Source organism: Mytilus edulis, chromosome 5 (genome assembly GCF_963676685.1).
Source record: "Mytilus edulis chromosome 5, xbMytEdul2.2, whole genome shotgun sequence".
Taxonomy (NCBI): Eukaryota; Metazoa; Mollusca; class Bivalvia; order Mytilida; family Mytilidae; genus Mytilus; species Mytilus edulis.
The window spans coordinates 7,446,843-7,463,584 of record NC_092348.1 but is presented as its reverse complement, the minus strand read 5'-3'; the positions used below and the strand labels follow the sequence as shown (position 1 = coordinate 7,463,584).

The window sequence follows — 16,742 nt, the reverse complement described above, 5'->3', positions numbered from 1 at the left end:
ACTGAAAGTGGGATGAATGAAACAGTAAATGACAGATCTTTTTGGCAAAGAATAGAAAGAAGCATAGTTTTGGCAGGAATGAATAGAGGTATCACAGCTGTATTTAAATATATAAATCAAATTAAAATTGAAATCAACACATTTACGAATGAATGAAGAAATATTCAAGATGATAGCAGCATATATTGCCAGACGTTTTATGAAGTTGATACTATTTTACAGATACTATTTGACCAACTTTTTACCATGATATTTTATCAGAAAAATCTTGAAAATGACAGCTCCAGTCAAGCTCTATTATTACCTACATTTTGAATAGTGTACCAATCTATGGTTTTGTACATAAAGGCAACAGTAGTATTCGCTATTCATAAATGGATTGATAAAAAAAACAAATCGGGGTTACAAACTCAAACTGAGGGAAACATCAAATATAAGAGGAGAACCACGACACAACAGAAACACAACACTAAAATGTAACACACTCAGAAACAAACTATAATAAAACAACATCTTTTTGTCACACCTTAGACTTACCCAAAGCCAAACTTTGAAGAGTGGAGTCCTTGGGTAGGAGAGATGTCAAGAATTGGCGATGACATATATAATACAGAGTATAAGAAGTGTATTGCTGGGATTTCTGAAGAGATAGATGAACCTATGCCAGAGGAATTACTTTCCCATTTATTATTGGATGAAAAGGTGAGTTTACATTCAAATATATTTTTCATAGATATTCAAAAGATGTCAATCTTACAGGAAACAACTAGTATAGGGCCTTCTTTAACCTAAATCAGGTGCAAAATAAGATTCATTTGATATTAAAATAGTTCATATTTGCTTGCAACGTGTGAACTGACAGGTCTTTTAAATGTTTTGAATATTTACCAATATAGTAAGGTCATAATAGGACAAAGGGAGTTCTCTTTAAGAAAGAAAGAAAAGGGATGACACCTTTTATGTTTTTATGAGTTGGGAATTTTTGGCTCACCAGGCTCGAAGGGCCTCATGTGAGCCTTTGCATCCATCGTCATTGTCCATCATCATAAATTATTTCAAGAATCTTCTCCTCTAACACTACTGGGCCAATTACCTTCAAACTTTAACTGACTGTTCATTAGGATATTTAGTTTATCCGAATTTTTATCAATCAACAAACATTGCGGCCATGTCATTGATGAAAGATTGAATCACAAAATTACAGGTGAGCGATTCAGGTTTTTGAGAGCCTCTTTTTGCCTAATGTAGAAACTGCAAATATGTATTTCAAAGGCTCCAATTTCAGCTGACATGGTTTTGAATATGAATGAATAATTAATTCAGAACTTGCATTACTTTCAGGTGGTTGGGCTGTTGGTTGCTGCAGACATGGAATAGTGTATGGGATAAAAAAAAAACTTGTTGAGCTCAGAAAATCCACGAGATTATATAAATTTAGAAAGGTCCTTAAAACATAGACCAAATGTTACTTTTTGTGATATTGCACATCTTCTGGCAACCCATGGAAACAAAACAGTCGAAGATTTTTACTGTCCAAATGAAGGGAGGCTTGACATAATATCTGAGGAAAATATTCAGGCTGCAGAATCAGGTAAAACATGGTATAGTTTATCATTTTTAAACACACATCCTCATCAGGAATCATCTTCATCAGATTCAAACTATAATCCAACAACAGGCTCATCTGATCATCTTTTCCTGTATGACTGGTTCCATCAGAATAATACAAAGAAAAGAGAAGAGACGTTACGGAGATGTTCACTCGTGAGGGAAATATCTGGATTAGTTGACACACAGACTGTTGAACAACTGTTTAGCTCAAGTAGGAAAGATCTATACTTTTTAAACAACCTTACTCCAACTAACCATATGTTTCAAGTTAGACTTATTCATCACCTAAGAAATACAAAGAATAATTTGATTAATATGAAGAAAGTACAAAAAGCATTAGGATGTAGTCTTAAATTTAACAGCCTAGGTCAAATTTGCAAAAACTATCCAAGCAACACTGTGTAGAATGCAGAGGAACATGTATGCATGGAAGTTTTAGAAGAGGAAAGAATAGACAACATCATTGATTTAGAACAAGAAGCCACAGTCTTAGAACAAGAAGCCACAGTCTTAGAACAAGACGCCACAGTTTTAGGACAAGAAGCCACAGTTTTAGAACAAAACGCCACAGTCAGTTCATGCCAAACACTTAATTCAAACCAAACAGAAAATTCAGAAATTTCAGTTGAAATCCTCAAATTCCAAACAGAAGAAACCAAAATTCTAAAAGAAACCTTTACAGCATTAATTGATTCTACAAGCATTTCACACTGTATACATTACAATAATTCACGTTTATTTATTATTATTATTATTTTTATTTTATTTTTTTCATTAATTTTTTTTCTTTCTTTTTTTCTTCTTTTTTCACCTTTTTCATATTCATATATTTATTACAGAGCATGCCAGTATTTATATTTATGTATTGTTCAATAAGTGTAATATTTTTGTAAAAGGAGACAGATTTGTAAAAGCAAATTGCTTGTTTCTGAATCCTTAATATTATTTCATTGTATAATATGTTTAATGTAAATTTATCTGAATAAATATTGTTTAAACTAATTGATTCTAGTTCTAATCTAACAGAGGAGGAAACTGCCATCATACTAAGGAATATGAGATACGCAAACCAGGTTTTATTTCAGAAGGCTGAAGATCATGGAAGAAACCAAGTTCTTTTAACAAAAACAAATTTTGGAAATTTTCAAACCCAAGGCTCAAGCAGCTACTGTGGACTTTGCAGCATCAATAATATAATAGGAATACCAGATGAGGGCCCAATAGTTACAATTCATGACATGGACCTGGCTGCTGATCAGTTGTGGCTTTCAATGGGAATTATCCATCCTATGGCTTCATAGCTCATTTAGAACCAATGAGAGATAAAGAAGGCTTTTATTCAATAGAGGTCATGCAAAGGGTATTTCAAGATCAGGGATATGACATCATTCCTCTAAATACCTCTTCCCTTCAGACCCTTTCCCCAGTAGAAATAGAAATTAGTGTATGCAATCAGCTTTCAAAGATCTTTGGAATGGCTTCACTCATTATTAGACCATCATTTTCTCAGCACTGGTTATCTATAAAGCTGGTTCAAGATACCATACTACTGTTAGATTCCAAACTAAAGTCACCAATAGTTTTAACATTTGAAGAGCTAGGAAATATAATTATTGAAAACATTACACCAAGCAGATGCGTTACTGGGGCAATTTACTGTGTGGTCCACTCGCAGAATCATGATATGTCAATATCTACAGATGATCTGAATGTAGGACATACAAGTGATGAACAGGAGGAAAATATTGATGAACAGGAGGAGAATATTGATGAAGAGGAGAATAGTGATGAAGGCGTGATTATTAATGAACAAACGAATATTAATGAAGAGGAGAATGATTTATCATCTGCAATATCTGATGAAAATAAATAAAAAAGATATAGACTTCGTGGGAACACCAAAAAGGTATTTGGAAAATATGTTATTGAAAATTTCTTGTATTTTTCATTTGCATATCTAACAGATATATAACTTTGAGATATCATTTTGTGTTTATGTGTGGATTTTCCTTCTACAAACAATGAAAGAATAATGTTAAGGAGATTTTATTTAAGGAATGACTGTAATATTTTTTCTGTCTATGAAGAAATAACATAAAAAATGTGGTGCACACTGAATAACCTGTGTAGTGGGTTATTTTAAGGTGTGCACCACATTTTTTTTATGTTATTTCGAATAGACAGATAAGATATATTACAGTTATTTCTTATATTTCAAACTGGAGTAAAAAATGAAAAAAACGTTGATGACGTCACACTCACATGACTAAATTATGTCTATGCGCTGATATACAAAACGACATCAGCCAATCAGAAGACGTGTTACATCCAAAATTGAATTATTTTTATACAATCAAACAAAAAGGCATAGCCTAGGCTCCATGTTGAAGATCGTATATTGACCTATAATGGTTAACTTTTATGAATTTTGTCTTGGATGGAGAGTTGTCACATTGGCACTCATACCACGTCTTCCTACATCTATTTAGATAAACTGTTGGTCACAAGATGCAGCTAATTAATTATTATTTAACTTGATCTTCAGGAATTGCTTCAATGCAGTTGTTTATTAAAGAATCAACTGTTTTTATGTTAATTGGCTTGTAAAAAAAACAAATTTATTTCAGATAACCCAATACCCAAAAATGTATTCAACCCTTTTCCACAATAATTTTATTATGCACATATATGATACTGTTGTAGAATAATGTCTTCTGAATCACTTTTGTTATAAAAACAAATTTGAACAGATTTGATAGACATTCCTTCGCATGTTCTGGTTCACTATTTCAGAGAAGATCAGTGTCATATGTATTTCCTTCCTGGAAAAGTGGAAAGAAGACGCATTGCATATGCTTGAAAAAAATGATGGCAGGTATGACATTGTTATCATTTATATACTTACTTTATTTTATCTTTTTTAGCTCACCTGGTCCGAAGGGGCAAGTGAGCTTTTCCCATCACTTTGCGTCCGTCGTCCGTCGTCAGCCGTCGTCATCCATTGTCGTTAACTTTTACAAAAATCTTCTCCTCTGAAACTACTGGGCCAAATTAAAACAAACTTGGCCAGAATCATCATTGCATACTTTACAGCATTTCATTTTAACCATGTGTGAATTTTGTCTATTCAAGCTGAATAAAATGCTTTAAAATTAAAATATTAAATATTTTAGGCAGACATGTTTTTGTAATTTTCATTTATTTTTCAAACTTTCAAGTTATTACATTCTTTAGTGGCGGATCCACCCTAAAGTCCATTTTTCAAAGGGGTTTCCCAACCAAGAATAAGGGAGGGTTTCCAATCATGTCTTTCATTTTTAAATTGTTAATAAAAAATCAGTCATAAAAAATGTAATTTTGTAATTCATGTTAAACGTATGTAAAACATGTATTTTACATGAGTTTGTATTAACACATGTTTTACACATGTGAAATATTTCATGCGTTTTGTAACGCATATTTAATATATGTTTTTGCACGCCTGTTATACGCATGTTGTAAAAAACATGCGTTAAACACACAAAAAACATACGTTTTACACACGTTTTCTTTACCATGCGTGAAACATGCGTGGCACATTTTCCTGTGTATTGCAATTTCTTCGATGTACATTTTACCGAAACGTGTGAAAGCAATTATGTATAAAAAAAAACTTCAACAGTCACGGTTGAGTTCCACTTCGATGTACATTTTTGAAAGAAATGCTTTTAAAGTATATGATATAAGCCCTATACTATTCAAATACCAAAAGGAAAGGTAATATTTTACCTTGTGAATGACACAAATTCAGAGGAAATTTGTCTAATTTCTTTGGAAGCTAAGGATGAATACTTCGGTACTTCAGTAACTTTTATGAACAATAGGGATCTAAAGAGAATAGTCTAGTCCATCTTAGTTCATCTATGCTTAATCATTTATCAAATGACTCAAAAGAAAGTGACACCGTTATAACAGACACCAAAATCTGAAGCATTAGGTGCATAAACCCAAATCACAGAATATTAAAAAATAATTACGGCGATGATTTCAATGCCACGTCTTACGTCACTTATCGGGTTTTCATCTGCAGTACCCACCATATCGTAAAAGGTTTTCAAAATCAATATCTAATAACATTATGTTAAGTGTTTATTTATTCATTAAAATTTAAAAATTTAATGTTAAGAATCGCATTATGAAGTTCCTTATAGCACCTTGTAAAACTATATCTCATATAATATAATTGCATAGGCACCATAAATATTTTGTTCACAACTTTATTTTATTTTGTACACCTAGATGATTAAGTTTATATTGAATCTGAATCGTTCTCATGATCTTTGGAGCTGATCAATAGGTTTAAAGTAAACCTGAAAAGGTCCAAACAATGCAACAAATCTGCATAAATTTTAATAATAATTAGTAAAAAATACAGTAAATTAATGAGGATGGTAGGATTACTAAATTCCATTTATCAGTTATGTTTATGGACACAGAAGACATTCATATGTTTAGATATGCCATCTAAGAAAGTCGCTCCTCATCATACCATCCAAGTTATCACTAAACCTTCAAAGAACAGATTTTGTTCATGTTTTGCCTTTTTCAGCGGGTTATCTATTGGAGGTTTAACGGTGTGTGTAGTTGCCTATGCTTATTTGGTACCAAGAGCAGAAGACAGCTGTATTCCTCCAGGTTTGTACTTATGGAGCGGAGCATAAGTTGCAATTCTTTCTTCAATATTATTTTTAATTACAAACGTCACATTCCTTGTAGAAATATTCTAAGATTTGAAAAAAAATGCAATATTTCTCCAGAATTTGTATGAATTGCATCCTCACAGAAATGACGATTTTCAGTAAGTAAACGTTGAGTTTTACATAGTATAAATATGCAAAATAAAGATATCTTAGGCAAAGTTGCTAAATGAGCACGGATCTTACAATCGCATATCCTTCAGAGATGCCCTCTGGAACTCGGTAATACGGCCATCTATCGCACACGGTTGTGCTGTATGGCTGCCGTCGTCAGTTTCAAGCAAACAAATTCTTGAAACAATATAAATCGGCGAAAATTATTTTTAGTACTAATATAAATATCCCTAAGTCGGCTCTGTTCGTAGATTTGGGTTGGGAACCGATAAATGATTTCCTAGATAGACAAAGGATGTCTTATTTTGCTAGATTTCATGACCTAGATAAGAATAGATTATGTCGAATCATATTTGACGAGCTAAAGGGCTTAACGCTACATCGAAGATGGTGATATCCCCAGTATATGAAAAATGTGTTTAATTCTGTTGGTCTTGATCATTTTTACAACTCAAATGTTAACCTGAATATTTTCAAACAGTTTTTTGGAAGGTTTGTTCGTGAAAGAGAATTTCAAGTTATAAGAAATAAAAACAGTCTGAATGCGTTCTCCAAACTCAACCTTGCGTCTGATAGACAGCCTTATTTGTCAAACTTGCTCGATTTTAAGTCTACAAGGTTAAAATTGTTAGCACGAACAAATTGTTTACCCATAAATCAAGTTTTATATAGAATGAATATGTGCGAGACTACCATTTGTCAAATGTGTTCATGCAAATCTGAGGAATCCGTGGAACATTTCGTTCTCGAATGTTCTGAATATTCTCCTATACGAAATAAGTATTTTTATTTCGTATTTTCCGATATAAATGAGTACCTTAGCACTAACTTCCCCGACGTTTACTTCACAAAGTTACCGTCCTACGAAAAAGAAACAGACTGCTAGGTGAAAATTTTTATAAGGTTGATCCAAATGTTTGTAAACATGTTGACACTTTTAGTAAAAAGATGTTGAGTGAAAGTACACTTACAGATCTTCAATTTTAGAAAATTAAGCTAACTGTGATTTACGTGTGCAACTTAATTGATGTGATCTTTAAATGTTGAGATTTTATATTGATATATAATGTTGTTATGTTTTACATGAATGTTGACTTGTTTTAAAAAGAGAATTAATATTTAACTTTGATATTGTCCTACATGTATGTGTATTTTAAATTGTACATTATTCATTGTATATGCTCTTAGACGCATTTGTGGGTACCCTGCCTGCAAGTGCCCCCGTTGTAGTTTCTTAATAAAAATATATATATATATATATATATATTAGGTCGGGAAATACCAATGCACTTGAAAGCACGTGCAATATAGATGTCTCTCTTTGGATAACATTTGTTAATACTAGTTAATTTAACCCATACATTATAATTTATATAATATTTTGATAATTTATATAAAAAAGGCAAAAGATACCAAAGGAACATTCAAACGCATGAGTCGAAAATGAACTGACAACTCCGTGGCTTAAAAAGAAAACGACAAACCTACGAACAAAAATACACAAAACAAAAGACAACATAGAAAACTAAAGACTGGGCAACACAGACTCCACCAAAGACTGAGGGTGATCTCAGATGCTCCTGAAGGATAATCAGATCGTGATGGCGTCTGTAAAATTTACGTAGCGATAATTTTAATCTCACCACTTTGAAATCTTGGTTTAATAGCTTTCTTGTGAGCAGCAACCCTCTATCAAGGGAATAATGATAGAAAATAAAAGCTGTGTAGTATCGTTGGTAAAAAATTGTTACATATGCCAAATTTACATAAATTTTATTACTGTATGGATGTCACGAATAATGTTAAGCTTTTCAAAAAAGTCTTGCTTGTTTCTAAATACGATACATGTTTGCTTACAATAAAACTTACATGTGTTTTCCCTAAGTAAAAGATGTTCATAAAGTAGGAATATTTTGATAAATAGAACTTCAAGTGTCAAACTGGTATACTACTACGCTATGCAAGAGTGAGGAGTATATTAAACTTAAAGCATGAAACTTGTACAAATTGAATGAAAATAGACGAAGCGAACTCGATATTTTGCGGCAGATTAAATAATGACGACATGAACCTCGTTATATGTACTAACATACAGTGATTAGCTATTGTCAAACATGTATGGTATCTTTTGTTTTTAGTTGACGGTGAATGGTCTCAATGGGAAAGTTGGGGGAACTGCACACAAACATGTGAAACAACTGACCAGTTTAAGACCAGATTTCGTACATGCGCTAATCCTCCTCCATCTGGTGGCGGGGCTAAATGTATTGGAGAGAAAGAAATATATCAAACATGTACAGAAGCTATATTGTGTTCTGGTAATCATTGTTTCATACACTACTAATAGATCCTTAGGGCATCTTCAGATATTTTATGACATACTACTGGAAGCTATTTATTTTCAACTTCTTTTTAATATCTCTACGTTACTAAATTAGTTTGGTCTTCCTTTGTGTCTCATACACTTACATAACATGATTAAAATAAACGATAAATCGAAGAAAATATTTTAAAATCAAAGTATTTATATGAATGAAGTAAAATCACAGTATTTATATGAATGAAGTAAAATCACAGTATTTATATGAATGAAGTAAAATCACAGTATTTATATGAATGAAGTAAAATCACAGTATTTATATGAATGGAGTATATATTTCAGATGCAGATTATTTGCAAAAACCATAAAACAAAAATGACATCTCGGGTTACATACAAGGTCATGAGTTCTTGTTAACACAAAGGTATTTTATATGGGATGCTAATATTATATTGAATTATTCGGTTATTCATGTTTAAGTCTAAAAAATGTCGTGTGTTTAGTTTTAGTCTGATGAGTTTTATCTTTTGATTTTTCCATTTGCTTAGGGACTTTTCGTTTGGAATTTTGTCTTTGGAGTTCTGTTTTTTGTTGTTATTTTACTTTTTATACGTTTAAATTATTCCAAGTTGGTGATGGGTGGACAGTTTGGACAGAATGGAGTGACTGCAGCGCCGACTGTGAAAAGACCGGCAACTCATCAAGGAGGAGAACGTGTATAGAACCTATTCCACATCAAGGTGGTGCTGACTGTGAACGTTGGAGCCAAGAAGACGTGCATTGTCAAGGAAGTTGTCTTGGTTAGTTTTTAATTGCTAAAGTGTTTTCCTAAATCTGTAATTTTATTAGTTTGATATATTCAAATGAATTCAGTGATTTAAGTTTTAAGGATTTTAAAACTCGAATGGATTCTTTAGAGAATTATGTAAGACAAAGGGAAACATGAGACAAACATTATGGATAGCTACTTTCAAGCAAGGTATCAAATCAATTGTTTATGGTAAAGTGGAAATTTAACAGAAGCCAAGGTGAAAGGGTAAATTTTTAAGTAAAGTAAGAGCCATTATCTTTCATTCAATTTCTGATCAGATGCCATAACAGAATTCGGCTTTTCAGCGAAAGTTAACTTGCCATGAACTACGTATTGTGGGCTCTTTCATTTACTTTTTGTAAGGTGCAACATAAACATGATTAATCTAATCTGAAATTTTTTTTAACTTATTTTTTTCAGGAGTAAGCGGTAACTGGAGCGAGTGGACTATTTGGTCTCAGTGCAGCGTTGAATGTGGACAAGGGAATCAAACTAGAACACGGAACTGTATAAACTCGACCGGAAGTGACTGTCAAGGAGAGAGCATGGAACAACAAACATGCATATTGGACGAATGCCAAGGTATTCAAACAAATTAAATTATATAATATTTACGTTTAATATCTTCAAATAATTTTTTATAAACTTCGTCATGTAACTCGTAAAAGTATTAGACTATATAATTCTCGAGTTATTCAAGATTTTGCCATATTTTATGTAGATTTCCAATCGATCATAGCGAGGATACAAGATTTTAGGAAATGTATACAAGAGATGTTTTTTTCAAATATAACAGTATTGCGAACTTGAAACTCATCGACAATAAATCACATGTGGTTCTATATATATAGAAGTGAATTTGTTTTTACTTTATGCTCCGAGACACGTTTACTTACAAAATAATCGAAAAAAGAAGATACAAATGAAAGATAAGAACAAGCACTTGTTTGTAGTTAATACTAGAAGGTTCCCTTTCGCGGTACAATTGGCCAATTTTAGAAACAAATAAAATTGAGAAAGGAAATGGGGAATGTGTCAAAGCGACAACAACCCGACCATAGAGCAGACAACAGCCGAAGGCCATCTGTTGTAAATGTGTGTTTTGGTTATTTCCAAGTAAAAGAATATTGTTATCTATTGTAATAAGAGAGTTTATATAAGTTGACAGAAGTTATTTCTAGTGTTTAGTATATCGAGGGAATGAGTAATTAACGTACGTTTTACTTTATGTTATTAGTTGTATCGATAACGTCGTATATGGTGCAACTTTGTCATGTATTGTTCAGAACGTTACCGTTGGGTCAATATTTTAAGCGTGAACCCAAAAGTGTTCATTTGCGAGCTCTTAACTGGAAGAATTAATATGTCTAGATTTGATTATTCATAAGATTGTATTATTATAAGCATTTTGAGTCGAGGACTCCTATATTTTATGTAAGCGTTTTACGTTATGTTTTTCTTCCTGCTTAGAATATTTACTTCCGGTAATTTGAAATAAATACCAGTGCAACGTCACGTTCTTTAGTCTTTGCTGTGTTTAGATTTGGCTTGCAGCAAGGCTCATCCCGGGGGTTCCTAGAGGTAAGAAGCAGCGCATTAGCTGTATGCCTCGCATTTTATATTACAAGTAAGGGTTATAATTTAGAGGTAAGAAGCAGCGCAGATAGCTGTATGCCTTGCATTTTATTTATATTGTCATTGTTATATTTAAGATAATCCCGTTTGACCCTTACGAAAATGCAAGTAAGAATATTATTTAAGTATCTTCGCCCCGTATATGTTTATTATATATTATTGTTGGAATATTGTACTTGTATGGAAATATATCGGCAGTTCTAGATGTTTAATAAACGTATCATTTTTACTATTGATTATATTTATTCACGCTACCAAGAGAGAACAGACAACAGATTTGACGTCCGTATTTATTTATTACCCCGTGCATTTACTAGTTTTATGAGATATTCGTATTTGCTGGCTTTATAACTATATAAAAACATAGCAAGAAGCAGAAATTACGACACCATCAATGGGTCTTCAATATAGCGAGAAACTCCCGCACCCGTAGGCGTCCTTCAGCTGGCCCCTTAAAAAATATGAATCCTAGTACAGTGATAATAGACGTCATACTAAACTCCGAATTATACACAAGATACTAAAATCAAAAATCATACAAGACTAACAAAGGCCAGAGGCTCCTGACTTGGGACAGGCGCAAAATTGCGGCGGGGTTATACATGTTTATGCGATCTCAAAAAGATTTTTTTTTTAATTTCGCGGACAGTACGTCGACTGAGCATGACTGTGTGAAAGTGTATAATACCGGCGTCACACATCAGCGTATAGCTCCGACGTACACCGGGCGTGTTAAAAAATCATATACGCTGCTAATACGCTAGTAATTTTGGATGCATTCAACCTGTCAATCATATCGGTAACGTGTGCACAACGAGCTTTTAGCGTGTATTTGGCGTACGAGAAATATAGATTCCTACACTGCAACAAGTGTACTACGATATTTCTCCACTCTCGACAGTTAAATTTTATTATTTAAAGCGTGAGGCTTGCCGAGCTCTTTAAATAACTAAAATTCAACTGTCGAGAGTAGAGAATTTCGACTAGTCATTTGCCGAGAACAGATTTTTCACTAGTGAGGAGAAATATTTTTCCCACACGTTCAGAAAATGTGAAAATAGCACAAAAATTAGAAAAACGTAGCTAAGCGTTTATCGGGTGTTCATGAAACGTATGTTGGCATATGCCTGGCGTTTGTCTAACGTAGATGGAATGAAAAAAGTTTCTTGAACGTATTTGAGACGCGTCCCGGTCGTGTCTTGGACGCTCTATTATCGGGTGTTTGTTACAAACACACCCGCATACGTTTTAGTTAAAGTCGAACGATTCTGAAGCGTATACAACGTGCCTTAAACGCGTCTCAAACTTATGCCGCGCGCGTTTAGCGATTGCTTAGCGTTCCTCTGGCGATAACGGTCCCCGAATTGGGTTATTTTCTCAAAAATTGGCGATTTCTGTAGAAAAAAGATTGTTTCATAGACAAACTTTGGAAGTACAAAACACTACTTTTTAAAATACGTCAAATCACAAATACTTCCGACTTTGTATGATTTCATAGGAAATGCAGTCTCTTCTTTTAGTAGTATAGATATTTGTTGATATTTAACATGTTAAAGCTGTGGAATGCTAATGGTTTTTTTTAAAGAGGACATTATTTCTGAAAATGGAATGTTGGTAATGTAAAAAAAAACTATTATCATTTCATTGTCATTTTAGAAAATTGTCCCAGTGGTTTCACATCGACATCCGGAAAGTGCTTCAAACATTACAGTGACGGAAGCAGTTGGCAAAATGCACTGGAAACTTGTAAAACTGATGGCCATACATTGATTCTGATTGACAGTGACTCAACATTAAATGCTCTTAAGGAACTCATAAACGGCACCATTGATACAGGTAATTATATAACATAATATTACATGTAAAATTATTGTTTATCGATATTTACTTAGAAGAGCAATTTGACGTTCATTAGTTGTTGTGATGTGGTTCATGAATAAGTGTTTCTCGTTTCTCGTTTTTAGCTCACCTGGCCGAAAGTCGTCGTCGTCCTGCGTTAACTTTTACAAAAATCTTCTCCTCTGAAACTACTGGGCCAACCAAACTTGGTCACAATCATCATTGGGGTATCTAGTTTAAAAAATGTGTCCGGTGACCCGGCCAACCAACCAAGATGGCCGCCAGGGCTAAAAATAGAACATGGGGGTAAAATGCAGTTTTTGGCTTATAACTCAAAAACCAAGGCATTTAGAGCAAATCTGACATGGGGGTAATATTGTTTATCAGGTCAAGATCTATCTAACCTGAAATTTTCAGATGAATCCGACATTTCGTTGTTGGGTTGCTGCCCCTGAAATGGTAATTTTAAGGAAATTTTGCTGTTTTTGGTTATTATCTTGAATATTATTATAGATAGAGATAAACTGTAAACAGCAATAATGTTCAGCAAAGTAAGATCTACAAATAAGTCAACATGACCAAAATGGTCAGTTGACTACCTTAGGAGTTATTGCCCTTTATAGCCAATTTTTAACCATTTTTCGTAAATCTTAGTAATCTTTTAGAAAAATCTTCTCCTCTGAAACTACTGGGCCAAATTTAACCAAACTTGGCCATAATCCTAATTTTGGTATCTAGTTTAAAAAATGTGTCCGGTGACCCGGCCAACCAACCAAGATGGCCGCCATGGCTAAAAATAGAACATAGGGGTAAAATGCAGTTTTTGGCTTATAACTCAAAAACCAAAGCATTTTGAGCAAATCTGACAGGAAGTAAAATTGTTGATCAGGTCACGATCTATCTGCCCTGGAATTTTCAGATGAATCGAATAATCGGTTGTTGGGTTGCTGCCCCTGAAATGGTAATTTTAAGGACATTTTGCTGTTTTTGGTTATTATCTTGAATATTATTATAGATAGAGATAAACTGTAAACAGCAATAGTGTTCAGCAAAGTAAGATCTACAAATAAGGCAACATGACCAAAATGGTCAGTTGACCACTTTAGGAGTAATTGCCCTTTATAGTCAATTTTTAACCATTTTTCGTAAATCTTAGTAATCTTTTAGAAAAATCTTCTCCTCTGAAACTACTGGGCCAAATTTAACCAAAACTTAGCCATAATCATCATTGGGGTATCTAGTTAAAAAAATGTGTCCGGTAACTCGGCCAACAAACCAAGATGGCCGCCATGGCTAAAAATAGAATATGGGGGTAAAATGCAGTTTTTGGCTTATAACTCAAAAACCAAAGCATTAAGAGCAAATCTGACAGGAAGTAAAATTGTTGATCAGGTCATGATCTATCTGCCCTGGAATTTTCAGATGAATCGGATAATCGGTTGTTAGGTTGCTGCCCCTGAATTGGTAATTTTGAGGAAATTTTGCTGTTTTTTTGTTATTATCTTGAATATTATTTTAGATAGAGATAAACTGTAAACAGCAATAATGTACAGCAAAGTAAGAACTAAAAATAAGTCAGTATGACCAATAGAGTCAATTGACCCCCTAAGGAGTTATTGCCCTTCATAGTCAATTTTTAACAATTTTCTTAAAATTTGAAGATTTTCAATAACATTTTCCACAGAAAGTACTGTTATAGATAGAGATAGTTGTAAGCAGCAAGAATGTTTAGTAAAGTAAGATCTACAAACACATCACCATCACCAAAACACAATTTTGTCATGAATCCATCTGTGTCCATTGTTTAATATTCACATAGACCAAGGTGAGCGACACAGGCTCTTTAGAGCCTCTAGTTTATGTAGATCAGACCGTTGGTTTTCCCGTTTGAATGGTTTTCCACTAGTAATTTTGGGGGGCCTTTAAAGCTTGCTGTTCGGTGTGAGCCAAAGGCTCCGCGTTGAAGACCGTACTTTGACCGTACTTTGACCGATAATGGTTTACTTTTATAAATTGTGACTTAAGTGGAGAGTTGTCTCATTAGCACTCATACAACATCTTCCTAATGTATATCTAGTCAACAAAAACAACGACAAAAGGCAATGCATTATCCATAATTAATGAAATTGGATACAATGTACCAAGGTTAATAATTGCCCGATTGGTTAAATTTTTAGAGTGTTTTTTTTCTTATCAAAATAAATGATTTGAGATAAAAATAAAAATAAATAAAAAAAAACGTGAAATTTGATCTGTTCAAGGGTAAAAGATATATTTTTCACAATAAAAAAACTTTAAAAAAAAACAATAAAAATTTAGATTGCATATTAGAAATAACAACATACACAAACTTTTTGTAATAGTTATTTGTTTAATAGATTAATCTAACAATTAAATTTAATTTTTCTTTGACATTAGTGATCCCAGCTCCATTTTGGATGGATGGTATAGATCTGGGACGCAATGGAACATTTACAACAAGCGTAGGAGCATCTCTTGAATGGACTAACTGGTCTCTTCGAGAACCTTCCAATGAAGTGCATCGACAGAACTGTATTAAAGTAGTACCAGATCAAAGCTATCAATGGGATGATGACGACTGCAATGTGGAAGCCCCATTCATATGTGAAGCCGACACAGTTACACTTTTATAATTAATTCAGGAATACCAACTGATAGTTAACCGATTGATCTTTATTGTTCGAAAACAACTTTTCATTTAATTGTATGAAAATTGAGTAAAATGTATGAACATTGAGTAAAATGTATGAACATTGAGTAAAATGTATGAACATTGAGTAAAATGTATGAACATTGAGTAACAGTCTTAAACATTTGTTCTTATTTGTCTTATTCTGAGGTTTATTATGATAAAATGTTATATAAGCACTTTGATTTGAAGTGAAATGGATTTAATTGTTGAAATAAGATCTTTGAATATTGTTAACATTAGCACAAACATCGACTTTGTCATCAACAAATCAAAACATAATTCAAAAAAGTTTTTATAATTTTCGAATGATTTTTGGGATGTACATTGGATAAGTACAAACTCATGTTTATTTTCTATTTAGAGATTGCTTTATCCGTATATAAAATGATACATACTGTATGTATGATAAGTTTAAATCCTAACGATCCTACTGCCATCTATACCTTTATTTAAGCATTGCACACGTCATGTCTTCTTCGACGGTCAATGACTTTAAAAAAATCAATCTATGGAATTTGTTTTAATTGATTTTTATCTTTGATCCATGAATTTTTATCGTTAATTGTTTTTGGCTTTTAACTAGCTTTCAGAAACTTTGAGTACTCTCAAATCGTATTTTTATGTTAATAATTTGACACGTGAAAATGTTTTGTCGTAAAAATATATATATAAGTAAAAAAAATAAAAAAAAAATATGCACGAGTTGGTTGACCGTTATAGAATAAACGTTTCACAAATGATATCGGATATGTTCCTTACGTCGTAACAACCATCCCCTTTCCTTTCATCTGTCATAAATGTGACCTACCGAATTATACTAATTGCCGGATTTGTTATCTTATAAGCAACACGACGGGTGCCACATATGGAGCAGGATCTGCTTACCCTTCCGGAGCACCTGAGATCACCCCAAGTTTTTGGTGGGGCTCGTGTTGTTTATTCTTTAGTTTTCTATGTTGTGTC

General features: G+C 33.1%; 1 protein-coding gene across 2 annotated transcripts; it reads left to right on the top strand.

The window, feature by feature from the left end:
• The first annotated feature begins 2,848 nt into the window (after positions 1–2,848).
• Positions 2,849–15,900, top strand: LOC139522847 (coadhesin-like). 2 transcript variants are annotated; one of them, XM_071316453.1, is made up of 8 exons: positions 2,849–3,517; positions 4,405–4,486; positions 6,200–6,285; positions 8,600–8,779; positions 9,411–9,581; positions 10,013–10,174; positions 12,884–13,063; positions 15,485–15,900. In XM_071316453.1, exons 2-8 carry the CDS (start codon positions 4,464–4,466, stop codon positions 15,718–15,720), a joined length of 1,038 nt encoding a protein of 345 aa, XP_071172554.1. In that variant the 5' UTR covers positions 2,849–3,517; positions 4,405–4,463; the 3' UTR covers positions 15,721–15,900. The 2 variants fall into 2 exon arrangements, with proteins under 2 accessions (XP_071172554.1, XP_071172553.1); XM_071316452.1 differs by lacking the exons at positions 2,849–3,517; positions 4,405–4,486 and having other exon boundaries at positions 6,024–6,285; positions 15,485–15,862.
• Positions 15,901–16,742: the final 842 nt, after the last annotated feature.